Here is an 18,222-nt window from a genome sequence, read left to right as displayed (position 1 = left end):
TGCAGTGGTGTGGGAATTATGCAAACAGAGTTACAGGAAAAACTAAGTAGTTAAACAAGTCAATGTGGAGTTAACTAAGCAAACACACCTTGAGCTGTGAAAGCCAAACCTGTCAGTAGAACCATAGACAATAAGTCAATAGAAGCACTTCCCAATCATAAGGTAGTCAGATCTTCACCGTCATCTGTTGTTCTGGAAGAATTTAGGTTGACATCTTCTTCAGTCAATTAAACAATATTTTGTGATGAGTAAATGAATCCATTTTGTATCAAATCCATCTTACTGGAATTCTTGAGTTATACCCACATACTAGATATTGTATTTTCAATAGAGCATATTCCAAAATAATTGTAACCTTTTAAAGAGGAAATAGGATGCTGATTTCAGCTAGTTTGGCAGGTGTATCATGTCACTAAGCCTCCAGGAGAACAGGGTTGGGCACTCTTGTTGTTTCTTGTTTGAGATGAACCAATGTTTGAGAAAAAAATATATTGCTTCCCTGAGATACACAATGTTCTTGTAGACGCATTTGCTTCAAGAGACAAAAATGTAAATGAAAAAAGGACAAAGAACCGTGCTGAAAATAGAAAAAAAACTTGACATGAATACATACCTTGTCATTTAGGACTCAAGCGCCTGGATCCCAGTGGATAGGAGAGGATAGATCCAACAGCAATAATGTTCTTGCCTGATGGAAAATGGACAAAGACAAAACATAAGCACCAACCAGTCGAAAAAGTACAAATTCAATCTAAATGTAATAATGGGAATAGTTTAAGTGTATGCTCCATGGTGCATGTAAATTAGCACTGAGATTTAGGTCAAAATAACTCTTTCTCTCATCATGGTAAATGATGCTGTTCGGGGTTAGCTTTGAACCTGTGGAAGCTAATGTTCAACAAAATAATTTGATTCGTCAGCAAATACTTATTTTAACTACATAAAGCTGTTAAATGGGGGTGGAATTGATTAGGGTTTAGGTTATATTAAGCGCCTCATGTGCCAAGTTATTCCTGTCTGAGGACAGAACCATAGAAACGAAAAATACATTTATTTTCTATCATGAAGAACCCAGTCACTGTCATACAGGTGGTAAATTAACAATTTGACAAAAATGTAGGTGTATTTGTTTTGCTACTGAAGACTACACTGTTTCAGCATTGGTGCAACATACATTGTAATGCACATGGAAATCTTCTAAATCTGTCGAGTTGAAGGTAATTCAGCTCGTCTAAAATACAAAAACCTGAACAAAACTCAGTTTTGAAATGCGCATTAATCTTGCCTCTCGGGTCAGAGTACAACACAACAGAGTATTGTGCATGCATGTCTGCAAAAGTATTAGCATTTGCCAGCTGATCTGAGACTAACTGAGCCAGCTAAAAGATAGGATCATCCATCGACTATATTCAGAGGACAATAGAGCTATAGAGCAGGAAAAGGGGAGGGATAAAAACAGGCAAAAAAATAGGGGAGGAGAGTGACCAAGAGAGAAAGAGCATTTTTGACTTATTCAACGGGTCTCCCAATCAGCTGCATTGGACTGCACTGACACCCATTAGTTTCTGCTCCACTTCCTCTTGGGCGCTTTTATCCTCATCTCATCTATTTGGGATACTGGATCTTGCCAAACAAAAGTCCCCTCCGTCACATACTGGAATAGGGCATGAGAAGCGTCAATTCTCAAATTGGGGGTGTTGGCACAGTGGGGGAGGGGGGCATGCAGCTACACTGACAGCTTCATCTCCTTTGCAGCTACTTGCTTTTCATTCAGATCTCAGCCTCAGTGGCCTGCAGAGAAACTGTGAAACCACAGGAGATGTGTTAAAGGAAATTACCTGCCCCTTGCTGAAATGAGATCTATCAACAAGGAAGTCACTTTGTATTGTGCACCATAAGATTTAAGTGCTTCTGTATCAGTAATTGTTTGCTCACAAAACAATACATTTTCATCTAAAAAGCTAGTAGCTGATTTGTATTCTGTATATTACTGCAAAAGTGGTTACAGTATCTCTCTGAAGCAAATTGTTTGCTATTTTACTTTGAAATGGCTAATTTTGATAAGAACATATTAGTGGAGCTTAAAGGACACTTTTAGACCACCGAAACCTTGACACCTCTGAACGTTTATAGATATGCATCAGGACTCGAAATACCAATTAGAGTTGTGCTCACAACTGTTCAGGGCTGCAAACTCTCATGCATTGAATCTGACACTCCAGAATGACTGACTTGGTTGTTTTTTTAAAGGGAAAATCATCCCAAAATAAATTAAAACACAAAGAAAAGGCCATCATGCTCAAACTTATGCTTAAGGAGAAATTCGACCGAATGGTGCAGGTGAGAACCTTATAGAAATACTGATATAATAACCTAATAGTATAATAACATATTTAACTGGCCTTTCTCATCAAAATCATGCTTATTTTGGTTCTTTATAAAGTCAATCAAAGAAATGAAGGCACGGAACAGAGCCGTTTGTTTGTTTTGTTTGCTATGGTAATAATGTTATTATTTTCTATGAATAGGCTAATTGAGTATAAATCATACCAGTTTCTCTATTCCTTGTCCTGGCCATGCTGTTCCTCTGCTCTACTAATAAGACTTTGCAGAACACCGTACACTAAAATCTAATTTGGCTTGTTCTTAGACTGCAGTTATATATGACGCTGTGAGCAAACACAAACACTGGTACTCTCTGCAGTTTAAAGGTGTGTTCGTCCAATCAACTCTGAAAGGAGATACACGCAGATCAAGGGTTGGAACGGATAAGACTCACAGGTTCTTTAGTACAAGTGGTAAACTGACGTTAACAACAAAGCTAAACACAAGAGGTTTACTAAAACTGTAATTGCTCACATTGCAGGCTGGCGATAGTGTATTAGGGTCAGTTAACAAGGTGCTGACCATAGATTACGTAGTCTTTTCAGCACGTTTAAATCCCAGCACACTGCAGCAACTTGAAGCCAAATATGGAGCTTCTTTATGGGCTTAAATACACCACTTTGCCTTTGCACACAAGCCAGATTTAATATCATTTGAATTATACTGGCAGCCTTCACCAACTGTGAGCTGTTCACAATTTGCACTAAAATGCTGCTTGGGCGATCCTTTCACAAATTAACAGCTCTAAAAAAAAAGTGATTACACCCAAAACCCAATGACTCCAGCAACTATTAGAGGTCGAGTCCACTAATGTGTTCACTTCTTACATCATTGACCGCACTGGAGGGCCATTTACTTGTATGCAGATGTAATTGTCATTTTATTTCTTGTACAGTTGCAGATTATGTAAGACAACCACACCACAATAATAACATGAAGGATCCTTACATGAATAATAAACAAGACCAATTAGAAAATCTGTGTCCATGTTAGTCTGGTAGACAGAAAAGAGGACGGCCTTTTTTTTTTTTTTTTTTTTTTAAATTGTATTTATTTAGGACTGAGTGTGGTCAATGGAAATGAAATAGTTTGATATGCTACTATGCAGACTGAACAGGAGAACATATCTGATCAAGAGCACTTAAGATATGTGTGGAATGCATGAGGCACTGAAAGCTGATTTGACCTGCGATCGCTCCCAACTGACTGTAAAGCAGACCCAAAATAGTCCAATTTGTGGATAAAGGGCTAAGTCTGTTTAGAGAGATGCTGTGTCTTCTGATGACAGGACCATTCGGAAATCAACCTGGGATACCTGTCTTATAACAAGTTATCATCACAATTCAAGCCGTGAAGCCGTCAACCACATACAACATGCAAATCCAGATTAAATAAGGATAATTAAGGATATAATCAACGTGTTGATGTTCTTTAGGAACTAATCTAACAGATGCGTCATATCAGTCTGAGTTCAAGTTTCTTTATTTGCTGCATTTTCTTCTGCAGTGAATCTGGCAGAATCTGAATATGAATGAGCTGAGCCCAATCATTGTCCCAAACCGTATTAAACATTCTTAGTGCTTTTCATTTGAACGTTTAATACAAACAGTTCAGTGTTGATATCATATAACTGAACTATTAAAATACAATATAATAGAAGCTTGATTTAGTAGCCAGATTAAATATTCTTCAGCATAACTTTTGCATGTCTTGTTTAAAGGCTGAATATGATGTGCTGATGTGTTACCGTTGTGCTGAGGTATTTTGCCTGAAGCAGTACAGTGTGTAGCCTGGAGTGAATGCATTTCCCCAGCCTACAGCACATAACATCAGTTAGGCTGTAGTACAGTATGGAGGCAGCTTCTAGCAGAAATATTACAACTAGGGCTGTCCCGAATACCATTTTTCGGGCTCCGGATATTCGGTAGTAATCAGCAGCGAATATTCGGCCCGCGCGGGGGGGGTGCGTAGTAATCAGCAGCGAACCGCTTCAACACGTGTATTTCAGTTTATTCACGGCATTCATTTTGTTATTCTACAATATTGTTGTTTTATAGTTATTTGTTAATGTAAATAACCCAATTTGTGTTCTTTGAAATTGAAAAGGATATTGCATTGTGTTTGTTACTTTCGTTGCAGTTGTATATGTCTTAAGTGTAATTTGGCTTGGCTTCCTATTTTGTATGGACATGCTTTTATTTTGAAGGAGAGTTAGTGCTGTTGACAGGAAGTTGTTGTTGCTATGGAAACAACGTGACAGAGATTAACGGAGAAAAAGTCATATCTACATATAAAGACGGAGAAAGTAAACAATAAAGTTTATGGTTAAGTGTTAGCACCCCCCGAAGAGGCACAAGCTCTTACGTTGATATTGGAGTTTTCAAAAAATTCAACAACAAAAAAACGAATATCCGAATAACAAAATTGAAACCCGAATAGTACTCCAACGAACGAATATTCGGATATTCGGGTACAGCCCTAGACTAGTTACAACATACCATTTCTTGCAGGATTTACTTCTAAGAATTGTCTTTCCTCTTTGGTAACCATAACTCTTTCAACATGCTTCCATTACATACATTCTTCTACGTAATGTGTGTTTTTGTACCAACAATTTATATAAATGTTCGGTGTTTTATGTAGAGGAGATTGGAGCTGTTCCCAGAATGCTCCTTTGCGGTAGACAAAAACTGAAGAACGATTTGGCTATATGAACATATCTGCTGATAAACAGACTGAATGCAGCAGAGACAGATGTTCTCCTAACTGGGTCACAGAAGCAGGCAAATCATTAGGGAGAAACTGGATGCACAGCTGTATGATCAAAATGATACAACAGCATTTCAAGTATAATGCAAATGTACATTTTCCCACCAATACTGTCTTAAAATACAAACTCACAAAACTTGTAGTGGATATGTTGTATGAAAGGCATTCGTTGCACTTAACAGGCTCGTATTGATGCATACAATTGTGTAGATAATGTACAGTATACCTGCTATTCATTAAGCCAGCTTTAATAGCCAGTGGGCAACAGACCAAGAAAAGACAAATCAATAAACATGGGAATATATCTTTGACTGATTTGTGGAAAACAAAAGAGGTAGTAAAATGTTGCTGTGGACACAACAATGTCACACAGGACAAGTGTTGACAGAATTAATATAAATCAATTTTAAAAAGGGGAGGAGGATTTGGAGAAACTTTAGAATGAAAATGGTGAACGAAAAGCATATCTTAACGATTAGTCCGAACAAGTCTCTTGAAGAGCAAACCCATTTAGTAAAGAGAGGTGTGCCAGTGCTTTTTATACAGCCTAAGGTCAGTGGATCTGCAAGGTTGCTATACATTATAAATATCAACTCAAGACATCCCTAATCTGAATATAGACTTCCCCAGATCAAGATTAGATTTAGTTACCATGTTGATCTACAGCAGGGGTGGGGAACCAGTCCCCGGCCGGAAGTCCCCGGAGTTGGGGACTGGCTTCAGTAGAAGCTGCTGGGAGTCCCAGCAGCTTCTACTGAAGCCTTCAGAGTAAATCGCCAGAACGCCGACACCTCCTCATCTCCACCGCTCCCATGTTTTCTTTTGAGTTGCCATAAATTAGTCTTTCTGCGTTTCTGCGCTGGGCTAATGCTAATAATGCTAATGCGAGGATAATAAAATGGCGGCTTCACACAACTTTTTGGGAGTTTTACGGGGCGTGGTTTGCATTCCGCCCAGCCAATCAGACATAGGAACCTTTTTCTCCCACGAAAGTACCTGCTCTCTAGCAGGGACAGAAAAGGGGGTAAAAAAAGGTTCTGATGCGCTAATTTTAGTTCCAGCTCTTTTTGGTGTGAACGCGACATTTCGGAACTATAATCGGAACTAAAGTGGGAAAAGTACTGCGGTGTGAACGCGCCTTTTAGCTTCTGCACTAAGGTGATAACATTTAAATGGATGTTGATATCCCTGAGTAGTTAGAAATTACAAGAAAAAAAGTTGGTAATGATTAGAAAAGAATTTGGTTAGACCTCCAATTGCCATAATCAGTCACATACAAATGGGGATTAGATAAAATGATATTTGAGGCTAATATTATCATGGTCCAATTGGACTACTTTTTCATACTGTTTCCAGTAGAGCACACATGTCACCAATTTCTGACGCATTGCTCCCCACATGTTGATGAGGATGTATTTCTAGTGATGCGTGTTCATATAGAACAAAACACACCAACACATTTTAGTATCAAACAATGAATAGTGTTTGGGTTAGGGACAGTTTCATCCCACAGGCCATAAGACTATTAAACACCTGAACTTTTGAAACAACATCCATAATATTAATCTGGCTGCAACTTAGAAATTATTTATCCAATATATCATATTCCATTCACTTGTATATAGACTCTTATTGCACTATTTTTATTTTTTTATTTACTTGCACTATTTTTTCAGTTTTTCTGTGTTATTGTGTTGTTCTGTTGGAGGAGCATGTGACCTAAGATTTTCATCGTCCTAACTACACTGTAGCTATGTACGTATGACTAATAAAAGCCTTGAACCTTGATCCTCGATAATGGCAAGGGGAGAGTTTTAGGTGTTGACACCTTTATCTTTTAAACTGTCGATTACTCTGAAGATTATTTTCATTTGGGGTATGAAATGCCAATCAGAATGGTTTATAGCACAAGGTCTTCAAACTACTTGTCTTAGCCATCCAACAGTCCAAATCTGAAAGATATTGAATTTACTATAAAACAGGAAAGGTGTGACAATTATTTATTATTTGACTCTCATTCTACATCTATCTGCACTGAATCAGCTATAAGGATAGGAGGGCAATCTTATAGTCATCAAAGATATAGCCTAAATAATTTCCGAATTTGGAAATGTCGTTAATTGTGTCACAAGCACAGATATTTTCTCCAAGGCTTTATACCATTATCGGCAACTAGTTAACTGTGTCAGAAGAGAATTCAATCAATAACCACAAATGTATTTGGTACACGACAACAGCTTCATTGTTGACACATTGCTTGAGCATATTTCTCTTTCCCTTTCACCACAAAAGCAGAAATGCCAAAAGAATCAATTCAAGGCTAGTCTTGCTGTAGTTGGGGAAAGCAATTTGCACTCATATGGTCACACAAGCTGTAAAACATTTTTTTCTTTTTTAAACTTCCCCATCTGATAAAAAGAGTCATTAGTCAAACACACCTGAAGATGAAACGATACTCCCACAATACCTCTGCTCACAGCCCTGTGTTCAGGCATGAATAATACAATTTTGGTTCAACAGCCATTCTCTCCTTAACTGATATGCCATTGGTTCACAGTTCAGGATGATCGTTCACTGTTTCCCTTTTCAACAGGAATTACATCAACTTTAGGAAGTAAAAACATCCATTTGTTAGGTATTACCCTATATTGCCATCCAGGCTGAGTTTTGAACTATTGAACCTAATATTTTAAGGGCAGCAAATTATTTTAACCTGGGTGACCTAGGCTTAATCATTCAAAAGATGTATTTGTCCAAGTCACAGAGATATGGAAAAAAATCACAATGGAAGCTTTATTGACTTTGGATTAACCATTATGAAACCAGGGTAACATTTTTCGTGTGTAATGAAGATAAGGAAACATGACTCTGGTGCTTTTGTCGAAGGCTTTTGTAAAGTTTTTGCTTTCTTTCCGTCAACAAGTGGCAAAACAAACTGTTTGGCAAGTACTAGAAAAACACTATTCTGCTACTAGGGTGAGAAAAGAACAGTGCAATAGAGGGCCTTTGTTAGAGCGAACCTTATCTTCCATTCTAGATAAGGTCTGTTGTAAATGATCATACAAGGAACTTCCATTGAGGTGCTGTCCACCAACACCTCAATGGAAACATGCCACTGCAGTCTTTATGTGATTTGTGCAGTGTATATCGTGAAGATCAGTCTTGCATATAATTAGATGAATGATCACAAATTGAAATAGGGGAAAGGTGGGCAGCATATTATCCAGTTTATAGACAGTACCACAAACTATGGAGACATTTAAATGTTATACTTTACATATTATTGATCAATATTATCATAAATAACAGGATAATCATCAGTCAATGTTATCATGAAGAGCTGGATAATCATCTACTAACAGCTGGCCACCAGCTCTCAGTTTATAGGCCTACAACCATGACAACTGTCAGCTGATAGTCTAGTCTCAGCAAGGATGGCCTTTGAAGGATGACCAGAGTGTATCTGTTTTCCTCCATGACAATGCCAGTCATCAAATTCAAGGTTTGAGATTTAAGGAAGCCTTCTCTGTATTTCAACAAGCAGGCTGGAGGAATGATGTATAAATAACTGGTTTATCTTAACATGCTATATTCTCTGTTTGGCAAACATAAAACAGCCCGTCTGTCACTTTCAAGTATTAGTTGATATAGGTTTAGTTTTGGTGTATAGCCTGCACACATGTCATGCTGTCAATAGTGTGTTAAAACCACACCACAAAGCATTCACAGATGTCATTCAAATAAATGCACCAACGGGTTTCTTTCATTTTCACCAGAACGTTTTGTGCTTTATGGTTTTCAGAGATTTGGTGTAATTTCCAAAACAACAGTTAATTCAAAGCAACAAAAGTCAACGGTGATGCATGGACCTGCTTAAATTCCTAAAAAACAAACATGGAGATTAGCACCGCATCCATCTCAAATCTTAACGGGATTAAATGACATAGGAGTTAAATGGGGATAGTAATCTGATTAGTGAAGTGGTGAGAAAATGAAAACGCCGAGATGTTGGGTGTAGATCTCACTAATCCCTCGTCCGTCGAAGGGCTGAAGGTGCTCCGCAACAAAAGATGTGACTGCTGCTGTTGTTGCAGTGCAGCTGTTACGTTAGTGATATTGAGGAAGGCATTAAAATATACTCATATTGTTGACTAATACTTTAAATGGTACCAGACTGCGCTATATTAGATGTAGGCACTGAGTGGATAAGGAGGCAGTCATTGCAAACAGGCAGACATGTGACGTTACAGCTGTTAACCCAAAATACAGACAGCTGCTTACATTGCTAGTGACTACCTATTATAAACAAACAGAAACATGATTATGATGATTGTATAACTGATACGTTTTAAAATATGTTTTTTTGGATTTAAGTGTTTTTGTATACTTTTAATGTTACTGAATGAATGGGGGTTTGAATACATTACATTCTAAATGTAAACATGACACAACATTTAACTTCCTCCAAACAAATAAAAATAAATAAATACAAAATATACAAAAAATATATATATGAAACACACAAAAAAATACATTAATTGAAGAACAACAAGGTTGATGAAAAAATTGCCTCCCAACCATACTTTGAAAACAGACACAAACACACACACCAGCTTAAACTAAATGTTTCCCGAGATGTTTGTATTCCGGGTAATTTTGTGGCTCTGCATATTTACAGAGCTTCGTAAATTGTGCTTTGGTTGAATTGTTTTTTCGAATTTACTGAATTAATAACATAAGACTCAAGTCGGACAGCGCCAGAATGGGACCTCAACGACGCTGCGCTACGCAGCTAGCCGTAATGCTAGCTGCCCCCCCCCCCCACACACACACACACACAAACACAGAAGCAGTAACAAACAAAGACTCTTACCTGAATTGCTTTCGAGTCAGCGTCTCATTCAACGATATCAGGGTTATGAGCAGGTTGTTAGTATCCAAAGAAAACGTGTCGAGAAGCGGGCATCAGCTAGCTTTGCTTGAGGTTAGTTCAATAGGGGTGTGCTAGTTAGCAGTTAGCTAATGCTGCCCCATTAAAGAGCAACTCGAAGCTGGCCCAGTTCGCACATTCTCCTCAGCAGAGCCGTCCTCAAGTTGTTTTACGTTGTCGTCCCCCACACGTAAAAGTATTCAGCTCACATAAAGACAACTAACCGAACGGGATGAAATTTGAAAAAAATTGTCCTTAATTTGTAAGACTTAATGACACAAGAGCATTCAAAAAAATCCAAAATGTCCACGACATTCAGCAAGGAAATACAAAAGGCAAAAATGCGAGGCAAAGCGAAACCTTTTCATGTAAAGTACGCCGCTCCCAGATGTTTTCACTCATAATTTCGTTTCCTTTTTGCTATGAAAGAGTCGAGTGAAGCTACATTGAGGCTGTTAAGAGCAAACATGGAGCGGTGGGTTTCTTCTCTGCGACCTCTGTGCCTACATGTAGGAGGAGGCTGTCCACCAGAAGTCTCCTTCCAGCTGCACCGAGCCCCGCGGTGATGCTTTCACTATCTCTCCCAGACACTTTTAATGAATCCCCGTATCACCCATCTATTTGCTCGACAACATTTCTGATTAGGTTAAGGAAGGTAATCACACAGACTAGAAGCAATGGAAAATAAGACATTTTATTAAACAAACCTACAACCATAAAGGTGTTTGCACTATTAACAACAGTCTCACCCCTCATGACAGTCAAATGTACATTATTTAATTAAAAAAAAAATGTATTTATCAACAGAGAAAGTGTTATCCCAACGATTAAATGTATCTTTCTTTACTATTTCGAAGTAAAATTCCAGTTTATGCTATCTTGTGGCGCCCCCTGGTGTTTATATCTCCATTAATGCAGGAGCATTTTAAATAATGCAAACCTTTTTGTGATTATGAACACATTTTCTTAATCAGTTTCTTTAAATATTTCCTACAAGAGCCTACTCCCCTTTAAAGGAGGGAACTTAATGCAACATATGTATTTACACTAAGGTTTTGTAAGCAATGTTGCCCTAGTACGTGCAGTTTTGAGATCCTAGAATGCATATATAAGAATCTCTGAAAGTTAACCATAGTATCCTATCACGGCCTGTCTGAATCTGTATGCTTATTATAATACATATTTCAGTCTAACATAATAAAATGAATGGAAATTTGACAGGACAACTAATTCAAAGATGCAATAACAATTGTGTTCTGCATATCCACCTACATAAGCTATTGGTAGTCTATAAATTAAAAAAATCATTATCAATTAAAAAAAAAAAAAAAAAATGTATTTTACAATGGTAACATGCAGCTGTGCACACAAAACTACGCCTTTTTCACAGAAGAAATGTTCACATGTCACAGTAGAAAACAGATGGTGTTAATAATTAAATGAATGCTGACTTATTCACATTTAGCTGCTTGTTTTCATAGTCATAGGGTCTAGGTTTGTGCATGGTGTCTTTTGCTTTGGCTTACTAGGACACTTAAATATAACAAAATCATTGTAAATGTAATTATTAACACTTACACAATTGTACATGCAATCATGAGGATCCTACATGATTTACAGTTTATTTGAAAAAATGCCAGCAGGTAGAAATGATCCAGTCTTCAATACACTTCAAGAAAAGTCATTTTTTTAAGGTGGATCTTCATACAAAAAGTACAAAAATATTAAATGGTTTGACAAAAAAACAGTTCTACAGTATATATCAAATTACAAAGTCTGTGTTTTCTGTGACTTAATCAGTCCTTTGCTCTGAAAGAAGGCGTCCTGGCAGGGGTCACGGCCGAGGAAGGTTTTCAGCATGTCCATGCCATCCTCAGATCCACCAGCTTCCAGGATCACCCTTCTGTACTCTTTTCCAACCTAATAAATATATTTTAAAGTGAGATGTGTGCTTACAAGAAAATGTATATGATATATTGTAATAATCACACCTACCTTTGGATTCATAATGCCTTCCTTTTTAAAACGGCTAAAATAAATGTCCATGGAGTAAACTTCACTCCACAGATAGCTGTAGTACTGTCCATCATATCCTCCAACCAAGTGGCTGAAACTGGCAATCATATTGGTACCTGCAGAGAACAGAGCTTTGTTATTACATACAATACAGCTGACATTCACAGACTAAATTAAACACAAAGAGCTTTTCTGTCAATTTTAAATGTAACAATGCAAGTATTTATTTATCCTTATAAGAGACAATTGATAAATAAATGCTCTCAATCACTGAGAAAAATGTTAATGCATATATTTCTCTAAATATATGCTTAATAGAAAAAATGGCCTTGCAAATCTACTGTTGCTAAAGTAACTACTGACCTGGTGTAGCAGGAACACCCAGGATGTCCTCGCAGTGCTTTGCAAACACCTCAGCTGTATCAGCATCTGGACAGCTGTGTAGAGACTGATCAACTTTACCAAGGACTACCTGGCGCAGGTTCATCAGTCCTGAAGAGGATAGAAAAGTCAGAGACCCTTGATTTCTCTATAAATGTTCTACACATTTAATCTTTGAATTAACAGAAAACTCCAGTTTCTCACCAGTATTGGCGACTCTAGATGCAATCAGTTTGTCGAGCAGATTGTCTGGGATTGGGCTGCCGTCCTTGTAGTGGCGGGACATTCTCCTCAGAGGCTCCTTCTCCCAAACCCAGTTCTCAAGCATCTGCGACGGCACCTCCACAAAGTCTGTCTCCACCAGGGTTCCACTGAATTCTGAAAAAGTGGCCTGTAACAAACACAGGACAATCTCCATCACTCTAATTCATATACAATACTATATTAAACTCACACAAAGCTGCTGATATTCAAAGTGACCTACCTTAGAACAGATCTCATGCATAACATGACCGAATTCGTGGAAATAAGTCTCCACCTCATGGTGTTGGAGGAGGGAGGGCCAACCTTTTCTGGGCTTGGTAAAATTAGCCACCATGGCCGCCACTGGAAGCCTGCGTTTTCCATCAGGTCCCCTGCAGCCGGGCTGCAGTCCAAAGCACGCTGCATGGCCAAACTTCCCCTCCCTGGTGGAAGATGAAGTTACACAGTCAGACAGCAGGCTCAATCAGAGCATTAATACTAATGACATTACAAAGATTAAGGGCTATTGTCACAGATAGCCTTAATATTTTTTTATGATTGTGAATGAACTGATTAGAGCTATACGATAGGTTGATCAACAGCAAATGGATCAGCAATTATTTTCCGAATTAAATTAATCCTTTTTCAAGCACAAATGCCCCAGTTAGGGCTTCTGAAAATATGCAGTTTACATATAATTGGAATGTTCACAATTGTATGACATTATATAGATGATAAAAATCAATCAAAGAATCAAAGATATATCAGGACATTAATCGCTAATGCAAACACTTGTTAGCTGCAGTCCTACAGTGACACTTTCTTTACCTCGGATGCAAGTCCATGTAGAACTGGCCGATCTCCTCTCCAGTTTCAGTGTCCCGGGCAGAATAAAGCTTGACATTTTCATGCCACACATTAGCGTGTTCCACCTGTGTGAATGTAAGACCCAGCAGCTCCTGGTAGATACCAAACAGTCCCTCTGTCACCACGTCAAGAGGGAAATACTCAATGAGTTTGTCTTTGTTCACAGCAAACTTGCACTGCTCCACTTGATTCATGTAGTAGGGTAGGTCCCAGGCATTGATCTGTCCATCATACTGGAAGCCCTTCATCAAGCACTCACGCTTCTTCAGTGCAAGAATATATTTCCTCTCTTTGATTCCGATGGGCTTTAGTGTTTCATAGAAGGTATCTTTAGAGTTAGAACAAAAACAAGATAAATAAATGTTCCAAAAAGTTTCAAATCATTTCATTATTGTTTTTTTCTATATGTCTAATTGTAAAGCACAAAGTCTCAGTCCTTTCTCAGATCTGGGATCTTGTTTGTATCTAAAACAATTAAAACTACTATTAATTACTACTTTTTAAAAAGATCATCAATTATCTCTCGTTTATATGGATTTGTAATACAATAACAAGCCACTGACAACACTCAGTCAGCCATTTTTCACTTGAGATATATGACGCTGATCATGAAGGCTACATGACACTACATAGGAGAGGCATGAAGTGCAACATTTACAACGTTACACTCAACAGGCATGAGGTGTAGGGTTTCTGTCTAACAGTTGAACCCACCCATCTGTCCAATGAAGTTTATCTTTCTGATGCAAGGCTGTTAAAAGATGGTCTCGTCTTAAATTACATGTCTTTTATGTGTGCGTGTGCCTGAGTGGTGCAATGTCAAAGCTGTCATACCTAAGAAGTCAGACACATTGCCTGCATTCTTGGCCATGTTAATCTCCAGCACATAGTTCGCATAGCTAGTGTAACCAAGTAAGTCTGCAACCTTTGCCTTCAGCTGTATCAATTGTTCCAGGATTGCTGTGTTAACCTGAAATAAAAGAAAGTGGAAGAAAGAGATATGCAGATCAAATAATGGTTAAAATTTAAAAAATATCTATTTTAGTCCTGGTTGATTTGGCGACACGTGTGGTAACAGCAGGTGCAGCAACAATATACAGAAGAGCAGCTGGAGTATCTGTTTACAGTGCAGCATAACAAACTCATATTGTTTTAATAAAGAAATCACTCAATTGCTGGCACTCTTCCTTGAGAGTTACAGCAAGGGTCTGATTTCAGGCTGCATAAGTAGCTTTCCACACTGCAGCGTCATGTGTGCAACCTTTCACCTGCAACTGTGAAGGAAACAGGTCACTGAGAATGCTTGTTATTGTTTTACATTGTGTTTCACCACTTAAATACTTTTAATTGGCAAGCAGCAGCGGGAAATAACTGGTTTACATTAGCAGTCATTTAATACAGCTACGGCTCCTGGAGAGTGAACAGTAAACAGTACGGCAGATATAAATGAGATGGAATAACTAACGGATATACTAGTGCATGCATGACCTCCTCTGATATCCTTGTGTGTATGTCTGTAATTACTATTTGGGCAAGGCAAAATATATATAAGTTTTGTATAAGAGAGAGTTTAGAGAGGTTATATTTGAAACTTTTAGCATAGTACTTGCTAGTGACACCACTATTTCTGCATGTGAACAGTATATGGATGAACTGAAGCTGAAACAGACAGTTCTTACTGGGTTCAGGGAGGTGTAGGAAGCACAGATTTGTTATCGGACTTCACTCACGTCTTTACACCTGCTGTGAAAAGCTGTTTCCATCTTCCTCCTGGTCTCAGGGTTATGACACCTCTTCATCAGCGGGAAGTAATGGGGATATTCAAGTGTCACTTTATACCGCCCGTTTGCTGTCTTGTCCAGTCCATTGAGGAAGCTGTCAGCAAGCCCACCTTAACAGAAAGTTAACAACATCAATTTTAATAAAATCCGGCAGTCTCCCAGGCTTACTGTATTGTGTATAGGCTTACCGAGTTCATTCTCAGAAAAAACAAGAAACGTATTGTCCTCATTCAGATTCTGGTTGAACTCTATGGAGAGTTCACATATAAGCTTGGATTTTCTTTTTATTTCCTTTAGAAAGAAAAGGAGTCATCAGGAATTATGTTTTTATATATTGTTTTCAAGTATGTGACATGATAGTTGAAGAATTATAAGATTGAAGAAATATGTATTATAATAAGCATACAGATTCAGACAGGCCGTGAAATATAAATATTACATTACATTTCATTTAGCTGACGCTTTTATCCAAAGCGACTTACAATTACCAATTACAGGGACATTCTCCCTGGAGTAACTGAGGGCTAAGTGCCTTACTCAAGGGCACACTAGTGGTGGTGTTCCTGGCGGGATTTGAACTCACAACCTTCTGATCTTCAGCCCACCTCACTATCCATTAGACCACCACTATCCCATCAGCCAAACATTCAAACCTAAACTTACCAAATTGCTTTCATTATACAAACTCTTCAATGCAATTTATATGGTCAAAATTAAAGTAGCTTTACTAATTAAGTCACTTATTCTTCTTACCTCTTGCATATCTTTAGACAAGTGCAGTCCTTTCCGCTTGCCCAATGTAACAAGTCTGTCTAAGAACCTCTTCTCTTCAGGTGAAAGGTTATCTTGGAGCTTGTTCTGTGAAAAAATATTCACAAAAACACACATCTTATTTACTCACTTGTAATTATGCTGCAAGTGAGCAAGCCACTCATTCACAGAAAGACATATGGCGTGGGCTTCCACGGAAAAGATCAGATTCAATTACTTTCCCATGGTAAAAGAGAATCAGTGGTGGAGTCAAATAAGGTTACTGTACTTCAGGCCTTGCCAATTTGTCATTGGCATAGCTACTTGGATAAATGCACCAACCCCTCAACAAGCTTCAAAATCCATGTATTTTACCGTTAACAATACTTTAACACGATTATCGAGTTGACTGGGTGTTTTATTAGAGGGACATTTTTATACTAACCTAACTCCCCTCATGTCGTGATGTGGATGTTCAAGTGGATGTGATATGAGGCGTACCTGCAGCGCTGTGATTCGCTGGAAAACATCTTCCCTCATACTAATCTCCACGTCAAACTCAGACAGTTTCTTGTCGGCCTCTGTGCTCGCTGCCCGAACCTCTTTAGAAGGACAGACGTACTGGGGGAAATCAAGCACATGGAGCGATGCTAAGGGAACAGAACAGACAAAAAGACAGCATTAACATTGTGCCAGATAGGAAAATGCATGAAGTAACCCATTCTGTTTGTAAAATGTAATCTTCTTAAATGTTTTATGTGAGGGACTGCGGATGGAAATGAGCTCAAAGCTAAATCTGGCACTGTTACGCTTGACACATTTTAATGTTTTAAGTGTTCATTACTGGGCATTGTCCCTGCCAAATAAACAATTAAAAATAAAAAAAAATAAAAAATGTTATTACATATATTTTTTTGTCAAAAGATCCCATTAAAAGCTGAAAATCGAAACTATTTTCAGCTGGGGATTAATACAAATGTTGTGCTATAGTTAATACGTAGATGTACAGTATATGGGACTGAACGTATACTTTAGTTCATGGTAATAATGCAAAGTGTCACGTCGTTTAACAATGAGGCCCATTTATGTGTTTTATATAGCTTTTGGACAACAATGGAGCATATTGGCACAGAGGCTCTGGCTCCAAATGTCACGCGGTTCTTATCAACAAGAAACATGTACATTATCACCAGAAGATTTATACCTCAACACTTACATGCATAATCCAGCTTGGCATGAGCCAAGGCTTTCAGGGTGTTTTCAACTGAAACATGTTCTATCTTTAGAGACCCGATGTCATCATAGACAGCTTTTACTCTGTTTATCAAGCTGTCTGTAGAGGTCCGGATATCATCCGGGGTCAGGTCCCATCTCAAAGCGTGTCTCTTATTTCCTGCCAGGGAGCAGTCTCTGGCAGATATCACAGATCCATTCTGGATGGTGGTTCTCAGCAGAGGATTAGAGACGCTGTAAAACATTAGACATCTCAGGTTACTACGACTTTTAATCAGAATTACAGTTCAGATTTAATTTAACAGGTGGCACAAGGCCGCTGTAAGCAGTTCATTATTCAAGGTCACACTTGAAACGTGCTCTGCATTTTTTCCATGCTAAGAGGGGGCCTTTTCCCACTCAGGGTAGAGTTTCATAGCATGACAGCGGAAGCCTTTCAAAACAAGATCATAAATAGTAAGGCAGCTGTGACAAACCTCTGCCAAGACTTATAAACATTTCAGCGCTTTCCTTTAAAGAGCAGGAGTGAATGGAGCATTATTTTATCATCCTTTTTACTATGATTAACAGGTGGTAAATGAAATAACAGCAAACTAGTAAGTTAATGAAGCAAATCACACTGGTGTTAAATGAACAGTCTTAACATATCCAGAATCATACCTGTACAGCGCGCGGCACACTATAACTCTTAACGCACACATGCCAGCGGTTCATGCGTTCTCCGTGCAAACAAAAAGCCCCTTTCTGTTCCTCTTACTGTGGCTCAGTCCAAACCATTCTGTGCAGGGACAGAGAGAGCAGCAGCAGCAGCAGCAGGCACCCTCTCCTCTGAAATGTGGAAAAGGCTCCTTATTTCCGCTTTTAAGG

The 18,222-nt window shown here is 38.4% G+C and overlaps 2 protein-coding genes across 3 annotated transcripts in view; both read right to left on the bottom strand.

Annotated features, from left to right (window-relative positions):
- erbin (erbb2 interacting protein) overlaps positions 1–10,658 on the bottom strand; it is a 57,831-nt gene extending 47,173 nt beyond the window's left edge. Inside the window, exons 1-2 of one of the 2 annotated variants that reach the window (XM_034123496.1) lie at positions 10,028–10,658; positions 614–688 (exon numbers count right to left, since the gene is read on the bottom strand). The gene's annotated coding sequence lies outside the window, so the exon portion shown is untranslated. The remainder of the gene's footprint in view (positions 1–613; positions 689–10,027) is intronic. The other variant, XM_034123497.1, reaches the window with a different exon arrangement.
- A 101-nt stretch (positions 10,659–10,759) lies between these two features.
- On the bottom strand, positions 10,760–18,200 carry nln (neurolysin (metallopeptidase M3 family)). The gene is made up of 13 exons (XM_034123498.1): positions 18,016–18,200; positions 17,339–17,589; positions 16,624–16,772; positions 16,126–16,230; positions 15,561–15,663; positions 15,322–15,482; positions 14,426–14,561; positions 13,553–13,919; positions 12,966–13,167; positions 12,686–12,872; positions 12,464–12,592; positions 12,080–12,216; positions 10,760–12,004 (listed from the first exon to the last, which is right to left on the bottom strand). The coding sequence occupies exons 1-13, from the start codon at positions 18,054–18,056 to the stop codon at positions 11,852–11,854; spliced, it is 2,121 nt and encodes a 706-aa protein (XP_033979389.1). The 5' UTR covers positions 18,057–18,200; the 3' UTR covers positions 10,760–11,851.
- Positions 18,201–18,222: the final 22 nt, after the last annotated feature.

Source organism: Trematomus bernacchii, unplaced genomic scaffold (assembly GCF_902827165.1).
Source record: "Trematomus bernacchii unplaced genomic scaffold, fTreBer1.1, whole genome shotgun sequence".
In the NCBI taxonomy this organism is placed as follows: domain Eukaryota; kingdom Metazoa; phylum Chordata; class Actinopteri; order Perciformes; family Nototheniidae; genus Trematomus; species Trematomus bernacchii.
Note: the sequence above shows the minus strand (reverse complement) of the source record. Positions and strands in the feature narration are given on the sequence as shown.